The sequence below is a fragment of the Ostrinia nubilalis genome, chromosome 7, assembly GCF_963855985.1.
Source record: "Ostrinia nubilalis chromosome 7, ilOstNubi1.1, whole genome shotgun sequence".
NCBI classification, from domain to species: domain Eukaryota; kingdom Metazoa; phylum Arthropoda; class Insecta; order Lepidoptera; family Crambidae; genus Ostrinia; species Ostrinia nubilalis.
Genome location: NC_087094.1, coordinates 12,707,786 through 12,724,518, shown reverse-complemented (window position 1 = coordinate 12,724,518; position 16,733 = coordinate 12,707,786). Strand labels below are relative to the sequence as shown.

At 43.0% G+C, this 16,733-nt stretch overlaps 1 protein-coding gene across 1 annotated transcript in view; it reads right to left on the bottom strand.

Annotated features, from left to right (window-relative positions):
• The window catches only part of LOC135073502 (uncharacterized), a 37,145-nt gene that overhangs the window by 5,421 nt on the left and 14,991 nt on the right, over window positions 1-16,733 (bottom strand). Inside the window, exons 15-36 of the mRNA XM_063967687.1 lie at window positions 15,356-15,560; window positions 14,822-15,022; window positions 12,078-12,196; window positions 11,069-11,238; window positions 10,445-10,611; window positions 9,959-10,092; window positions 9,737-9,825; window positions 9,208-9,442; window positions 8,983-9,122; window positions 8,858-8,876; window positions 8,226-8,368; window positions 7,821-7,839; window positions 7,370-7,512; window positions 6,083-6,101; window positions 5,414-5,571; window positions 4,794-4,951; window positions 4,052-4,139; window positions 3,843-3,972; window positions 3,495-3,650; window positions 2,530-2,680; window positions 1,964-2,120; window positions 473-606 (exon numbers count right to left, since the gene is read on the bottom strand). Of these exons, the coding sequence (XP_063823757.1) occupies window positions 473-606; window positions 1,964-2,120; window positions 2,530-2,680; window positions 3,495-3,650; window positions 3,843-3,972; window positions 4,052-4,139; window positions 4,794-4,951; window positions 5,414-5,571; window positions 6,083-6,101; window positions 7,370-7,512; window positions 7,821-7,839; window positions 8,226-8,368; window positions 8,858-8,876; window positions 8,983-9,122; window positions 9,208-9,442; window positions 9,737-9,825; window positions 9,959-10,092; window positions 10,445-10,611; window positions 11,069-11,238; window positions 12,078-12,196; window positions 14,822-15,022; window positions 15,356-15,560 (2,935 nt within the window). The remainder of the gene's footprint in view (window positions 1-472; window positions 607-1,963; window positions 2,121-2,529; window positions 2,681-3,494; window positions 3,651-3,842; window positions 3,973-4,051; window positions 4,140-4,793; window positions 4,952-5,413; window positions 5,572-6,082; window positions 6,102-7,369; window positions 7,513-7,820; window positions 7,840-8,225; window positions 8,369-8,857; window positions 8,877-8,982; window positions 9,123-9,207; window positions 9,443-9,736; window positions 9,826-9,958; window positions 10,093-10,444; window positions 10,612-11,068; window positions 11,239-12,077; window positions 12,197-14,821; window positions 15,023-15,355; window positions 15,561-16,733) is intronic.

Here is a 16,733-nt window from a genome sequence, read left to right as displayed (position 1 = left end):
ACAGACGGACAGACAGACATGACGAATCTATAAGGGTTTCGTTTTTTGCCATTTGGCTACGGAACCCTAAAAAGGGGCGAAGACGCTCTGCTGAGAAATGTCGGCCCAGAATAGCAGTAATAAGAAAGAAAGAAAGAAACATTTATTGCCATGGACATCACAAAAGACAAAAGAGGTAAAATAAAAAAAAAACAAATAAGACAGAGGTGACATAAAACATACAATGAATGAGCAAGTAAACTAAGCAGTGCCACCCTGTCGCACAGCGATGCCCATCGCAATGGGACCCCACTCAGCATATGCCGTGGCCCCCGGTGAGGGAAGCCACGACGCTGGTTTTCAGTGTGCCCCATGCCGAGTGAGAGTCACGGACACTAACCTATACTGCATAAAATATACATACATAAATAATAATAATAGTGCGCGTATAAATTTTAAGTGTAAATACAGACGTAGTAGAAATAGGCCTTACTTGCTCTTGAGCGAGGAGTGTATCAGCCGGGCGAAGGCGGCGGCGGCCTCGGCGTTTGTAGCGGCGGGCAGTAGCGCAGCTCGCACGTAACCCACTGCCGCGCTCGTCACGCCTGCTACTCCAGACATCGCCATCTGTGACAAAAATGCGATCAAAATTATTTCATCAATCATCATCAACAGCCCTTTACAGTCCACTGCTGGACTATGAGCCTCCTCCACTATAGTGGCGGGTTTTGCCATAATCTCCACGCTTGGCAGGCGGGTTGGAGATCGCAGTTTAAAAGATTGATGTTTTTCAGAGAGCGCTGCTGCCCATTCTCTGTTTGATGTGTAGTCCCTAAGTCGCCTCTTACGACACCCGCGGGAAGAGTAGGGGTTGATGACAAATGTATTCTACTCTGCCGTCACCACACGGCATCAAAATTATTTAATCCTACTAATATTATAAAGACGAAAGTTTGGATGTCTGGATGTTTGTTACTCTTTCACGCAAAAACTACTGAGCGGATTTTGTTGAAACTTTACAGTATTATTGTTTATGACCCAGATTAACATATAGGCTATCATTTATGACGATCTGTGACAAACTAAATTTCACGCGGGTGAAGCCGCGGGCAAAAGCTAGTAATCAATATTTCCAAGTCACCAGTAATTTCTTCTCTATTTACAGCATTGTGCACGGGCACTACATGTGGATCACCGAAATTGTTTTATTCATCATCATGTGAGTTACTGGCAGTCTACTGCTTGATATAAGCCTCTCAAAGATGGACTAAGAGCACAATCTTCAGCTATTTTTATTTACTTACTATATGAAGCGTGTTCCTGAATGAGTGCACAAACAATAGGCGGTAAATGCACTTCAAATCCTGCTGCCTTTTGTTTTTTATTGCTAACTAAATTATCCATTAGGATAGTAACTGGACATTAGTACTGTCTACCAAATCAGACTACATGTTTGTTGCAAAACAGCACTTATTGCAACCACATAAGAGCCCAGCTGTCTCACCAGAGCGAACAGGTCGAGTATGTGGTCGTGGTGCGCGCGGACGATGTTGAACGCCATGCAGCACAGCTCTACGAAGTGCTGGAAGCACTGCGTGGGTCTCCCACCGCCATTGATGGAATATAGCACCTATTACAAGCACATAAGAGCCCAGCTGTCTCACCAGAGCGAACAGGTCGAGTATGTGGTCGTGGTGCGCGCGGACGATGTTGAACGCCATGCAGCAGAGTTCTACGAAGTGCTGGAAGCGCTGCGTGGGCCGCTCGCCGCCGTTACAGTAATATAGCTTCTATTACAAGCACATAAGAGCCCAGTAGTCTCACCAGAGCGAACAGGTCGAGTATGTGGTCGTGGTGCGCGCGGACGATGTTGAACGCCATGCAGCAGAGTTCTACGAAGTGCTGGAAGCGCTGCGTGGGCCGCTCGCCGCCGTTACAGTAATATAGCTTCTATTACAAGCACATAAGAGCCCAGTAGTCTCACCAGAGCGAACAGGTCGAGTATGTGGTCGTGGTGCGCGCGGACGATGTTGAACGCCATGCAGCATAGCTCTACGAAGTGCTGGAAGCGCTGCGTGGGCCGCTCGCCGCCGTTGATAACGTATACCATATCGTGAGTCAACACGAATGGGGCGCGGTCTCTGGATAAACAAAGTAAAGATTAAGTAAGGCATTAAAGTACGACAATGGTACTTTCAAGGTGCAGCTATGCATAAATAAATAAACCAACTTTGGATCATAGTAACAATAAATTTAAGATGAAACAGTTACAATACATAAGACGCTCCTGGCTCGTTTAATTATATGGGTTATTATGGTGCTACTTGACAACAAATGTTTGAATATATGAAATTATACTATTTATCATACATCAGAACAAAATAGCCTATGCTGATAATATTCCCTACCATAAAATAATTTTAAGAGTACACCGAAATTACAGCGTTAAAGTAATTCTTATTCTAACACCAGGTATATCTTGTATCACCGGGTCATGAACCTTAGCTTCATCATGAATTCCAATAAAGCTGTAGTTACAATAACACTAACCTCTTGAAGTTGCCAAACATCTGCGCGTCCCCGAGGAACTTCCCGAAGTCGATGTGGAACAGGTGGCCCGAGGTCTTCAGCATGATGTTGTCGTTGTGCCGGTCGCAGATGCCCAGCAGATACGTCGCAACGCTGTAGCCGGCGCAAGACGCTGCGAAATATAAATATTAGACGTTAATTGGTATTCATTAGGATATAAATGGTAAAATAACAACCATTGGGTCATTGGGTAGTTGAAGTTGACACTATTTATTTATTAATGATTACAACTTAAAAAAAATGATCCGACCCCTAAAACAGAATTAGTTTTCAGTTTAAAATAAGATTTTTAGTAGTTTTGGAATCGCTGAATCGTTTCTTTGCGAGCTAAGGACGTCATGTTTGAAAGTTATTGGAGAGTCACTGATAACTCATTAAAATTATGGCTATCCACTAGTAGCGTCAGTCAAGGCTTTGATGGCTTGAATTTCAAATTTTAGAACAACCAAAGAAGATATCAATGACAAAATAATATATGACTGAAATTGAATTTAGTTTTGAGCTTTTCCTAAAACGAACCTTACTATCTAAAAGGAGAAACTTACTGACTGACATATCAACGCACAGCCTAAACGGCTAAACGTAGGCAGCACTTGAAATTTGGAAGGGACGTAGCTTAGGTACCGTAGAGGTGCACCAAGAAAGGAATTCCCGAAATTCCCACGGGAACGGGAATTAGCGGGAAAATCCTTTTGTATGAAATTTTTCACGCTTGAAATTTGGCATGCAGGTATCTTAGTAAACTTAAAGCTTAGTTACAACAGGATATTGCCAAATTCCCACGGGAACGGGAGTTAGCGGGAAAAAACATTTGTATAAAAAAATCTAAAACGCGTAAGATAGATGAAGGGGTTGAAACGGGATCCACGCGTACGAAGTCGCGGGCGGCCGCTAGTTAAATTATATTTATAAAACCATCGACTCACCAGTAAAATTATCCCTAGCCCGCTGGTACTCCAACTCAGAGGGGTTGTGTTTCGCGAGCCACTCCGCAATGGGTTTATCTTTGAACGACCCGGTGAGACCCCACTCGGTTTGAATGGCCCGTAATGTTTCGGCTTCTGACACTATTTCTATCATTCCTGCAAAAGATATTAACGATTAAATTAGCAAAAGTTCGATTAGATATCAATATGAACGTTACAGAAGTAAATCGTGAATGTATCGCGCGACATGGCATTTTGAAAGACATGTCAATAATTTTTGACCGCGAATAAAATCAGACCTCAAGCATAAGGTAGGATAATATCAGAGTGTAGTGTTGTATGAATTACCTCTTTTGCTACTGGTCGGTAAGGCTTGGAAAGTGACCATTCGCAGATCTAAACCCGCTTTCAGCCACAAACTGTCCATTATTTTGATCACTTGAAGCACTAGTGAATCTTGCCGTAAGTCGTCACCGACCTAAAAAAATATAATTTAGGTGACTTCCATGTTCTGAATTTAGCATTTGGTAATATAAAAAATATAAACAAATGTAAACCTTGAACATAGCAGGTATCGTGGCGTTATCGACTCCAATGAAATTGATTTTGAGAGGTAGAGTATTTGAAGAGAAGTAGGAACATGATCTGTGAATAAAATAATCAACATTAACACCATCAACAAACATAGTGATAAGACATTATGGCTTAAATGTGAGACTATTAGCCTTAACAGTCAGCAATAGTGGGAATTTTTCTTCAAGTCACATAGGTCCTGCATCGTGGAAATCCTTTGGCTACACAAAGACAGCAATGGACACCTTCCAGCTAACGGAGCACTGCCTTTTGTAGGTTTTGGTTTAACCAAAGAACATCTATTGTTGGACAAAGATTTCCCAAGATTTTCCATAACGAGCGTTCACATACAGGTGCATTTCGCGCATCGCGATCGTCGCCTAAGCGAGTGGGCGGCCAGCCTTAAAAGGGTTAACACTTTATAAATAAGACAAGACTAACTTGTTTGACAAAGTGACCGACATAGCTCGCAGAATTGCTAAAATCAAGTGGCATAGCTCGTAGAGACGATGGCCGTTGGGGCAGAAAAGTTCTCGAGTGGCGACCACGGGCTGGAAGACGTAGCGTGGGCAGGCCTCCTACTAGGTGGACCGACGATCTGGTAAAGGTCGCGGGAAGAGCCTGGATGCGGGCAGCGCAGGACCATGCATTGTGGAAAACCTTGGAGGAGGCCTTTGTCCAGCAGTGGACGTCATTTGGCTGAAACGAACGAACGAACGAACTAACTTGATGTCAACGTCATAGACGTAGCTTTGCAAGGCGAGCGGCAAGGCGGCCGGCTCGCTGCGTAGTAGAGTCGACACGCGGCCTCCGCCCGCTGTGAGCGCGCGTTGTCGTAAGCCTTCTTTGGCGCACTTCACAGATTCCGCCACTTCTGATAGCGTCTGTAACAATAATAGACTTAAAAATAAAATAAAAAACAAATGAGTAGAAGGAACTAACATCATTTCGCACTAAGGTGGGTGTTTATGAACAAAACTCGAGTGCGTCCGACTGTGATACTTATTAATTTAGGTCTGGAATCGTGATAATAAATAAAAAGAATGCCGGCAAGGGTCTGCGCGTATTTTTACTAATGTTATAAATCCAAAATCATCTTTAACACAATACATTAGGGTTTATTTTGCTATGACCTAATATAGGATACGTTTGTACCTACATGCCAGGTGTGTTCAATAAAACAAATATTTGCAAAAACGTGTCAACATTGGCCAAGAAATCATCTTATACAACAGCTGCTGCCGGACCAATGCAGCATGCAGGTTATGAATCCAAAATCGTCCTTAATTTTATTTAGATAAGGTATATTCTGCTATAACCAAACACTGCAGATGTCCCAATATTACCTTAACCAACAGCTGCTGCCTGACCAATGTGGCGTGTAAGTTCTCCCCGCAGATAGCGAGTAGCGCTCGCAACATGAGCCGGTAGCGCCACGCGGCTGTGACGTAAGCGTCCACTTCGGGCGGATCACCCGCGTTCTCCTCTAGCGTGATACCCACTTCTATTTAATCAACAGCTGCTACCGAAGCAGCGTGGCGTGCAGGTTTGTTACCAAAATCATTCTTAATTTTCTTTAAATAAGGTATATTTTGCGATGACCAAACACTGCAGATGTCCCAACATTACCTTAACCAACAGCTGCTGCCTGACCAATGTGGCGTGTAAGTTCTCCCCGCAGATAGCGAGTAGCGCTCGCAACATGAGCCGGTAGCGCCACGCGGCTGTGACGTAAGCGTCCACTTCGGGCGGCTCGCCCGCGTTCTTTTGTCCTTAGGCCCAGTTTTTTGATTCTTAGTTAAAATAACTTATTGTTAAATTTTGCTACTAATGGTTAAATATTAACAAAATGTTAACTAATAGTTTAAAAATGTACTAAAAGTCAAGCTAACAATAGTTCGAAAAATATTTTTTTCTGTTAATTAACCACTTGTCACATGACATCTGTCAAATTTGACCATCGGTTATTTTAACTACGAATCAAAAAATCGGGCCTTAGTGTGATATCCACTTACCTTGACCAAAAGCTACTGCCTGACCAGTGTAGCGTGCAGGTTATGAATCCAAATTCGTCCTTGATTTTCTTTAAATAAAGTATATTTTGCGATGACCAAACACTGCAGATATCCCAATATTACCTTAACCAACAGCTGCTGCCTGACCAATGTCGCGAGTAGGTTATGAATCCAAAATTATCCTTAATTTTCGTTACATAAGGCTTATTTTGATATAACCAAACACTGCAGATATCCTAACATTACCTTAACCAACAGCTGCTGCCTGACCAATGTGGCGTGTAAGTTCTCCCCGCAGATAGCGAGTAGCGCTCGCAACATGAGCCGGTAGCGCCACGCGGCTGTGACGTAAGCGTCCACTTCGGGCGGCTCACCCGCGTTCTCCTCTAGCGTGATACCCACTTCCATTTAATCAACAGCTGCTACCGAAGCAGCGTGGCGTGCAGGTTATGAATCCAAAAACGTCCTTAGTTTTCTTTGGATAAAGTATATTTTGCTATGACCAAACACTGCAGATATCCCAATATTACCTTAACCAACAGCTGCTGCCTGACCAATGTGGCGTGTAAGTTCTCCCCGCAGATAGCGAGTAGCGCTCGCAACATGAGCCGGTAGCGCCACGCGGCTGTGACGTAAGCGTCCACTTCGGGCGGCTCACCCGCGTTCTTTTGTCCTTAGTGTGATATCCACTTACCTTGACCAAAAGCTACTGCCTGACCAGTGCAGCGTGCAGGTAATGAATCCAAAATCGTCCTTAGTTTTCTTTGGATAAAGTATATTTTGCTATGACCAAACATTCCAAATGTCCCAACATATTACCTTAACCAACAGCTGCTGCCTGACCAATGTGGCGTGTAAGTTCTCCCCGCAGATAGCGAGTAGCGCTCGTAACATGAGCCGGTAGCGCCACGCGGCTGTGACGTAAGCGTCCACTTCGGGCGGCTCACCCGCGTTCTTTTGTCCTTAGTGTGATATCCACTTACCTTGACCAAAAGCTACTGCCTGACCAGTGTAGCGTGCAGGTTATGAATCCAAAATCGTCCTTAGTTTTCTTTAGATAAGGTATATTTTGCTATGACCAAACATTGCAAATGAGCCGACATATTACCTTAACCAACAGCTGCTGCCAAACCAATGTCGCCTGCAAGTTCTCCTCGCAAAAAGCGACTTTCCCCCAGGACAAACTTGACCTTGGTTGGGTTTTTATTGGCGGTCAAGCTGTAGATCCTGGCTACACAGGAGTTGCAGCGGTGGGAACGAGAGGTGGGAATAGTCCCGTTATCTCACCTTAACCAACAGCTGCTGCCGAACCAATGTGGCGTGTAAGTTCTCGCCGCAGATAGCGAGTAGCGCTCGCAGCATGAGCCGGTAGCGCCACGCGGCTGTGACGTAAGCGTCCACTTCGGGCGGCTCACCCGCGTTCTTTTGTCCTTAGTGTGATATCCACTTACCTTGACCAAAAGCTACTGCCTGACCAGTGTAGCGTGCAGGTTATGAATCCAAAATCGTCCTTAGTTTTCTTTGGATAAAGTATATTTTGCGATGACCAAACACTGCTGATGTCCCAACATTACCTTAACCAACAGCTGCTGCCGAACTAATGTCGCGTGTAAGTTCTCCCCGCAGATAGCGAGTAGCGCTCGCAACATGAGCCGGTAGCGCCACGCGGCTGTGACGTAAGCGTCCACTTCGGGCGGCTCGCCCGCGTTCTTTTGTCCTTAGTGTGATATCCACTTACCTTGACCAAAAGCTACTGCCTGACCAGTGTAGCGTGCAGGTTATGAATCCAAAATCATCCTTAATTTTCGTTACATAAGGCTTATTTTGCTATAACCAAACACTGCAGATGTCCCAACATTACCTCAACCAACAGCTGCTGCCTGACCAATGTGGCGTGTAAGTTCTCCCCGCAGATAGCGAGTAGCGCTCGCAACATGAGCCGGTAGCGCCACGCGGCTGTGACGTAAGCATCCACTTCGTTCCACCCGCGTTCTCCTCTAGCGTGATACCCACTTCCATTTAATCAACAGCTGCTACCGAAGCAGCGTGGCGTGCATGTTATGTTACCAAAATCATCCATAATTTCCTTTAAATAAGGTATATTTTGCTATAACCAAACACTGCAGATGTCCCAACATATTACCTTAACCAACAGCTGCTGCCTGACCAATGTGGCGTGTAAGTTCTCGCCGCAGATAGCGAGTAGCGCTCGCAGCATGAGCCGGTAGCGCCACGCGGCTGTGACGTAAGCGTCCACTTCGGGCGGCTCACCCGCGTTCTTTTGTCCTTAGTGTGATATCCACTTACCTTGACCAAAAGCTACTGCCTGACCAGTGTAGCGTGCAGGTAATGAATCCAAAATTATCCTTAATTTTATTTAGATAAGGTATATTCTGCGATGACCAAACATTCCAAATGTCCCAACATATTACCTTAACCAACAGCTGCTGTCGAACCAATGTCGCCTGCAAGTTCTCCTCGCAAAAAGCGACTTTCCCCCAGGACAAACTTGACCTTGGTTGGGTTTTTATTGGCGGTCAAGCTGTAGATCCTGGCTACACAGGAGTTGCAGCGGTGGGAACGAGAGGTGGGAATAGACCCGTTATCTCACCTTAACCAACAGCTGCTGCCGAACCAATGTGGCGTGCAAGTTCTCCCCGCAGATAGCGAGTAGCGCTCGCAGCATGAGCCGGTAGCGCCACGCGGCTGTGACGTAAGCATCCACTTCGGGCGGCTCATCCACGTTCTTTTGTCCTTAGTGTGATATCCACTTACCTTGACCAAAAACTACTGCCTGACCAGTGTGGCGTGCAGGTTATGAATCCAAAATCGTCCTTAGTTTTCTTTAGATAAGGTATATTTTGCTATGACCAAACATTGCAAATGAGCCGACATATTACCTTAACCAACAGCTGCTGCCTGACCAATGTGGCGTGTAGGTTCTCGCCGCAGATAGCGAGTAGCGCTCGCAACATGAGCCGGTAGCGCCACGCGGCTGTGACGTAAGCGTCCACTTCGGGCGGCTCACCCGCGTTCTCCTCTAGCGTGATACCCACTTCCATTTAATCAACAGCTGCTACCGAATCAGCGTGGCGTGCAGGTTATAAATCCAAAATCGTCCTAACTTTTCTTTAGATAAAGTATATTCTGCGATGACCAAACATTCCAAATGTCCCAACATATTACCTTAACCAACAGCTGCTGCCTGACCAATGTGGCGTGTAAGTTCTCGCCGCAGATAGCGAGTAGCGCTCGCAACATGAGCCGGTAGCGCCACGCGGCTGTGACGTAAGCGTCCACTTCGGGAGGCTCACCCGCGTTTTCTTCTAGCGTGATACCAAGGAATTCTTCGTTTGGTGCCTGTTTGACGTATAAAGAAGTTTAAGGTTAAATTAAACTGCACACAACAGCATACGTATTCATAGTAGTATAACTTGTTAAATGAAACTGTTAGCTAACATTTCTCTTTTGATCATTTGCTACCCAATGAAATGTTTAATTTCGTAGTCATCTTCGTTACGATTTAAAGAGTTGTATAGTATAATTGGTATTTTCCTCATTATCAACAAGATACTAACGCACACTTTGTCTAAAAAGATATGTGACATCGTGTTTCTACAACTACTTTATGAATAAAAATTAATATTTATTTACCTGAGGCACATTTGGTAATGAGTGAACTAAAAGCCAGAATAGTTTATGTGCTACAGCGGGAGCCGACAGGGCCCGTGACAGTAGAAGCTCTGAAACAAAAGAAATCATTTTAGTAAAATTTAATTAAAACTGTAATAATAACAATCAAATTGTAACTTTATTGCTGTGTAAATACAATACAAAAAATGCACATAAACTTCAGGTCCCATATTTATTATATACCTGCTAAAGGACTGCACTCGTAGGTCTCGTGGCGCAAAGCTTGCGTGAGTTGCGGCAGCACTCGACACAGATCGTCGTCTGACATATCGTTCAGCAGACGCGCTGCTGTTTGACGCACTGCGGCATCGGGGAAACTGAAATAATAGAAAAAGTAAAGACATTAAAGTCATACTTAACAGTAGGACTTATCAGTAGGTAGTTTTAGAGACTATCCTATATGATTCTAAGATTTGCATACGTTTAAAAACCCGTATCCACAACTATTACGAGATGTGTGTCGTCAAAACAGCATACGAAAACTAGGCTAGGCTTTTTTAAATGGCAAAAATGTGAAAAAAAATGCAAATCATATTGCTTGATCATATTGCTCAAACCTAATCGCATTCATTTTTGCGCCACATAAAGAAACAAAACTCTATTTACAAAAAACCCAAATTCATTAGTTGTGTCTACCTTCATGTTTCAAATAAATAAAACTTTACTTACCATGGCAGCAGCAAATGCATGGAGTTGAGTGGCGAAGGCTTCTGCCACAGCTTCAGCAGTGAGATGAGGTGCGCGCGATGCTCGCCGTACCAATTCGTGGCCGCTAGCAGTACCAGGGGCAAAGCTCCTGGTAGTTCCACCAGGTATTGACGCTTCTCCCACATTATCTGACAAAATGATATTATAACATGATTTACACTAGTATCGAAAGGGGTAACATATGACGTGATACAAAGCCTACAAGTCTGCAGCACATCTAAGTTCTCGCTGACGTTGGGCGTAACAAAAATGAAGGTACAATCCAAACGAAGTATTGTTTAATCTTAATCCAAGTTTTGGTACCTGTATGTAACTAAGTTGTAATGTTTTGGATCTAGTAAAAAAATCTTTCTATACGATCTTAGCTCCCTGCCTTCGGTGGGCATGCTCTGGTAAGCGCCCTGTTCTATCTAGGCAGAACTAAGATGTGCGCCGTGATAACTCTTATCGATCATTTTAGATGACAAACGTATGGGCTTATCGCGAAAAATCGATAAAGTAGCGTGAGAGTGCAGTTCTCTTTGGGTGACCACTTGAAGCTGTTGTGTACGTAGCAGGATTATAGTATATTATATATTATCTCACCTCTCTGCCTTCAGTTGGCATCCTCTGGTAAGCGCCCTGCTCGATTAGATGCAACAGCTGCGACTGCGTGTGTCCGTCCAGGGAATCAAACGCGGGTAAATCGGACGGAGTCAGCGTGCGGCTCTCCTCTGGCGACCACTTGATGCCGTTGTGCACGTAGCGAGGTATTTCTGTAATCGTTTGTAGGGTATAAAAAGGTTGCATACAGAGGCTAAGGGAACTGTTTCGTTATCTCACTCGGAACATTTTTGTATACATATGAGATCTGAATGAGCGCCAATAAAAATCAGTGGAGAGTCACACGAAGGAAATTCAAAACAGAAAAAATAGGAGTTCGTAAAGACATAAATAAACTCTAATAAATCAAATAAAATACGCGTATGGTGTGTAAAGTGAGCCTACTCAATTTCTCCGACTTTCTGAACTGTCGATCTCGCTAATCTCATGAACTCGAGATGTTCAAAGGAGGCGAAAGTAAAAACGTTCTGTCTGATGTTCCTATTCACAAAATACAACCAGAATTTATTTGAATTTGATTTTTAGTGAAAACTAATCGAAGGTTTAGTGGTTCAGATCGGACTACTACGGGTTCGATTCCTGGCCGGACAGAAATTGAAATGATGAATTTCAATTTCTGTGATGGGTCTGGGTGTTACTATGTATAATATGTATTTACAAAAAAAGTATTTAAGTATGTTTTTATCCGTTATCTAGTACTCATAGTAAAGCCTGGTCCGTGAGCACGTAGAATTTTGTCCAATGACCCCAAGCTACCCATCCTTATCGCTCGCGCGTAATTATATTGCTGTCGCGACTGTGCGACGGGCGCCCGCAGTGAGTGTGCGAGCGCGACAGCAACATAATTACGCGTGAGCGATAAGGATGGGTAGCTTGGGGTCATTGGACAAAATTCTACGTGCTCACGGACCAGGCTTTACAAGCTTTGCTTAGTTTGGGACTAGAAGCGTAGTGTAAAATGTCCATTGATATTTATTTAAACAAGTCTCACCAATATTGACGACGGGGTAGGGCGCGGGCGGCGTGTTCATGAGGTGCGGCGCGGGCCCGATGCGCCGGTCGCAGCACACCGGCCACATCGGAAGCACGTAGTTACCCGATGCTAGGATCCTGGAAGAATAAAAGCCGTTTATGACTATATCTACTATTTAAGAGACGCTTCTATTGTCCGAGTAATACACCACTAAATTTTTATCTCCGAAAAAAAATTAACAGGTTATGTATAGCCTGACCAGGAACATAAAAACCCTGGCATAGAGGCGCGTCAATTGCATTTAATAGTGCAACACTGAGTACAGTCGTACCTGTGTTAAATTAATAGGCTAACTTTATATATCAGGATTCTGGATTTGATATTTTCATAAATTAACGAAAAATTATTATTATAGGTAACATGGTTTAAATAAATTAAATGAAACCATCAATCGAGTTAGTAGGATTTATATTATTCGTCAATAATCAAATTCAGAACTTGAATATTCAACTGCAATGTCTGCTCATGAACGCTTCAAACTCGGTACTTCTTTCCCAATTCCATAAAATTCAACACTTAGAAAGTGACAAAAAACTTTAAAATAGGTAGTTGAAACAAACCATAGCTAATTTTCATAGTGGACTGTACTATACGATAAACATGTCAGTCAATTTGACAACCTTTGTCGGAAACATTATTCAATGAAAATATTGTCCGAACCCTTAGTATTTCTCTTCGACAAATACTTTAACACATTGTGAACCACTTTTCTTTCACGACTATAAAAATATTTTAGCAATTTAATTCACAAAATCAATTGCGCACATTTCAAATAAAGTTTGTTTACACTTTGACAGCAATAGACTGACATGCAAGGTGACGTCATGTCAATGAAGTTTTCAGTTACTGTTGCCATTAAAATAAATTAGTACCATTAGTTTTCCGCAACATGGCGAGGGTTTTTATGTCCCTGGTCAGGCTATAGAAACGTGTGAAAAATTAAAAGCAAAAGAAAAATAAATGTTTTTCATAAAGTTGTTTTTTTATTAAATTTTCTTTAGTCCATATTTTACGCGTCACAGCTGGGTCACTCCGCTGCTCGCTAGAGTAGTCGTACGCGCTCGCACGTTGCATCGATCTGTCTGTCCCGCTCACGCCTCGATCACGCTTCCAGTGTTATTATTATATACTTAGCTAACTTAGACCCTTTTGGAATTCTAATAAGTGTTATAGCCTGACCAGGAACATAAAAACCCTCGCCATGTTGCGGAAAACTAATGGTACTAATTTCTTTTAATGGCAACAATAACTGAAAACTTCATTGACATGTCACCTTGCATGTCAGTCTATTGTTGTCAAAGTGTAAACAAACTTTATTTTAAATGTGTGCAATTGATTTTGTGAATTAAATTGCTAAAATATTTTTATAGTCGTGAAAGAAAAGTGGTTCACAATGTGTTAATGTATTTGTCGAAGAGAAATACTAAGGATTCGGACAATATTTTCATTGAATAATGTTTCCGACAAAGGTTGTCAAATTGACTGACATGTTTATCGTATAGTACAGTCCACTATGAAAATTAGCTGAAGTCTGTTTCAACTACCTATTTTAAAGTTTTTTGTCACTTTCTAAGTTTTGAATTTTATGGAATTGGGAAAGAAGTACCGAGTTTGAAGCGTTCATGAGCAGACATTGCAGTTGAATATTCAAGTTCTGAATTTGATTATTGATGAATAATAAAATAAATCCTACTAGCTCGATTGATGGTTTCATTTAATTTATTTAAACCAGGTTACCTTTAATCATATTTTTTCGTTTCTTTATGAAAATATCAAATTAGCCCGTAATCCTGAATCCCGATACATAAATTTAGCCTATTAATTTAACACGTCATGTACGACTGTACTCAGTGTTGCACTATCAAATGCAATTGACGCGCCTCTATGCCAGGGTTTTTATGTTCCTGGTCAGGCTATACATTATCGTACGTAAATAGTGCTAGCGACGCGTGTGTCAATAAATTACCAATTTTAGGAGGATATTTTAAGTCACTTTATTTTACTCTTTTTTTTGCACAAATGGGATCAGTATCAATAACTCATTAACCAGAATTTTTTTTTCGGTGATTAAAATTTAGTGGTGTATAATAGTAATAATAAACTCCACTCACAAGGTGGACTGCCGACATCATAAAGGTAGCAGGAAAGCACTGGACGCAGGCCGCTACCGACCGGGTAACAAGGAAAGCATTGGGGGAGGCCTATGTTCAGCAGTGGACGTCCTATGGCTGAGATGATGATGATGATGAATAATAAACTCCGCCCTCTTAGACAAAGTCACATTTCGTCAGCGTTACAATACCACGTTAATCTAAAACTTGCCAGGTGACATTTAACACCAACTGTAAGGAGATAAAGTTCAAAATGGCACTCGGGGTTAATGGTTCAAAGAGTCATACGGTTACTCTATCAGTGAAGATTTGGAACAGTTTAGCTCCGGCTTCTTTTGGTTTTGCTTCCCTCCGTGTAACGATTCCAAAATTACCTATATCACGTTATTTTGTGTAGCGAGGCTGGTGTTAAGACTTTAAGCTGCCATATACTTATCTGCTATAGAATAGACGCGACGGTTCCACATAGCTTCCAGAACAAATATAATATTAAATGAACCAAAATGAGAAAAGATGTCCGCACAGTTTATGACAATTTTCCAGTTGCAGTTTGCACTAATGTTATTTTTAAATATGCACAATAACACGTACCCGTCATAGTCAAAAAGCTGTATCGCGGCCCATCCCAGCTCCTCTTGGTCGTACATGACGTCATGCTCTTCAGGATCAGTTCCATTCTGCTGGCTATCGCTTGGCTGCTGGTCCGGCGGCCGTTTAGTTCGCCCGTAAAGGGTGAGAACTAGTCGCGCCTCTCGGGGAACGTTTGATAAAGGCAGGTCTGCTAGATTCAACCTTAAAACAAATAACATTTAAATTGATTATTGTCCAAAAACAAAAATTGCATCAGAATAAAATAAAATCAGAATTGCATCAGAAGTCAATGAAAGCTCGTAAAACATACGCATAATGCCGATATCAACAACGGGGCTGGTCGTAAACTAGCTCGTCAGACGGGTTGGGGAGTCCTGATGTTCGCATATTCTCCCATAATCGTCTCTTCTGACATCTATTTAATTCGGGTAGAATCACATAGATCTAAAAAACTGCCTTCAGCGACAGCCGGTCCCATTGTACTTTGCTGGAAGCACACCACTTATATCTAAAGCATATTAACAATCAACTTACCACGTATCAAAAATAATCCTAGGGTAGAATCCTCCGCATTCAATCTTCGAGGACTGCGTAAGGTGTATAGCCTTCAACGGCCGCGTGCCGTGGTACACTTGAGCGTGGAACAGATACTCGTCGTGCGCCCAGCAAGGCGGTAGACAGTGGACAGCCTCGATGCAGAATAGCGTCGTCTCCGTTATAGTGTGCGCTGGGACCGCTTCTGCAATGTGGGCGGGAAGGGGTCAGGGAATAGTGGTTTCGAAATTGTATAGGACTGCGATTTGTTAAGGAATTGATTTCTGTTAAGATGTAAATTTTATAATACCTACTATCTTTGCGTGGTATTCTTAAAAAGTAGAATAGTTCGTTTGAATACCGCTAGAGGAGTTTTGTTTTTGGTTCGTTGTTCGGTTGTTCTCGCCATGACTGTTTGATTTGTAATACGTTTTATTTTACTTGAAATATACGTGAGAAATCTTACTCAAGAGTTTATTTTAACCACACCTTAACAATTTCCATTTCCAAGGAACCAAGCATGCGCTATATCGAAAGTGTCGTGTTGTTGCATACGACACTTTATGGGCAGGATTATTTTGATCCTAAAAATAGTAGCAAAGAAATATTTATTGCCACATTACGCTAACTTCAAATGTCGAGAATGCATACTCCACCATATCCCACGAGCTAGTTGCATGCAATCGAACCGAGGCAAGGTAGTTCCCTCATGCAATATTTGAATGATGACGCGGCACGTACACGTCATTGGATCGTGAGCCTAATTTCTCGCACGATTGAAGAAGTCTCAAGTATCAAGATGCAGCAGACACATGCATACCTGAGTACTCACTAGCTGAGTTCTGCAGCAGATACTGGGCGTCTGTCATCTGGAAGTTCAGCAGTCTAGCGCGCGTGTATAATGCTAGTAGCGCGCGCACTGCGTTACTCTTGAGCGGTGTCCTAAGTATCAAGATGCAGCAGACACATGCATACCTGAGTACTCACTAGCGGAGTTCTGCAGCAGATACTGGGCGTCTGTCATCTGGAAGTCCAGCAGTCTAGCGCGCGTGTATAATGCTAGTAGCGCGCGCACTGCGTTTCTTTTGAACGCTGTCCTAAGTATCAAGATGCAGCAGACACATGCATACCTGAGTACTCACTAGCCGAGTTCTGTAGCAGATACTAGGCGTCTGTCATTTGGAAGTCCAGCAGTCTAGCGCGCGTGTATAATGCTAGTAGCGCGCGCACTGCGTTTCTTTTGAACGCTGTCCTAAGTATCAAGATGCAGCAGACACATGCATACCTGAGTACTCACTAGCCGAGTTCTGTAGTAGATACTGGGCGTCTGTCATTTGGAAGTCCAGCAGTCGAGCGCGCGTGTATAATTCTAGTAACG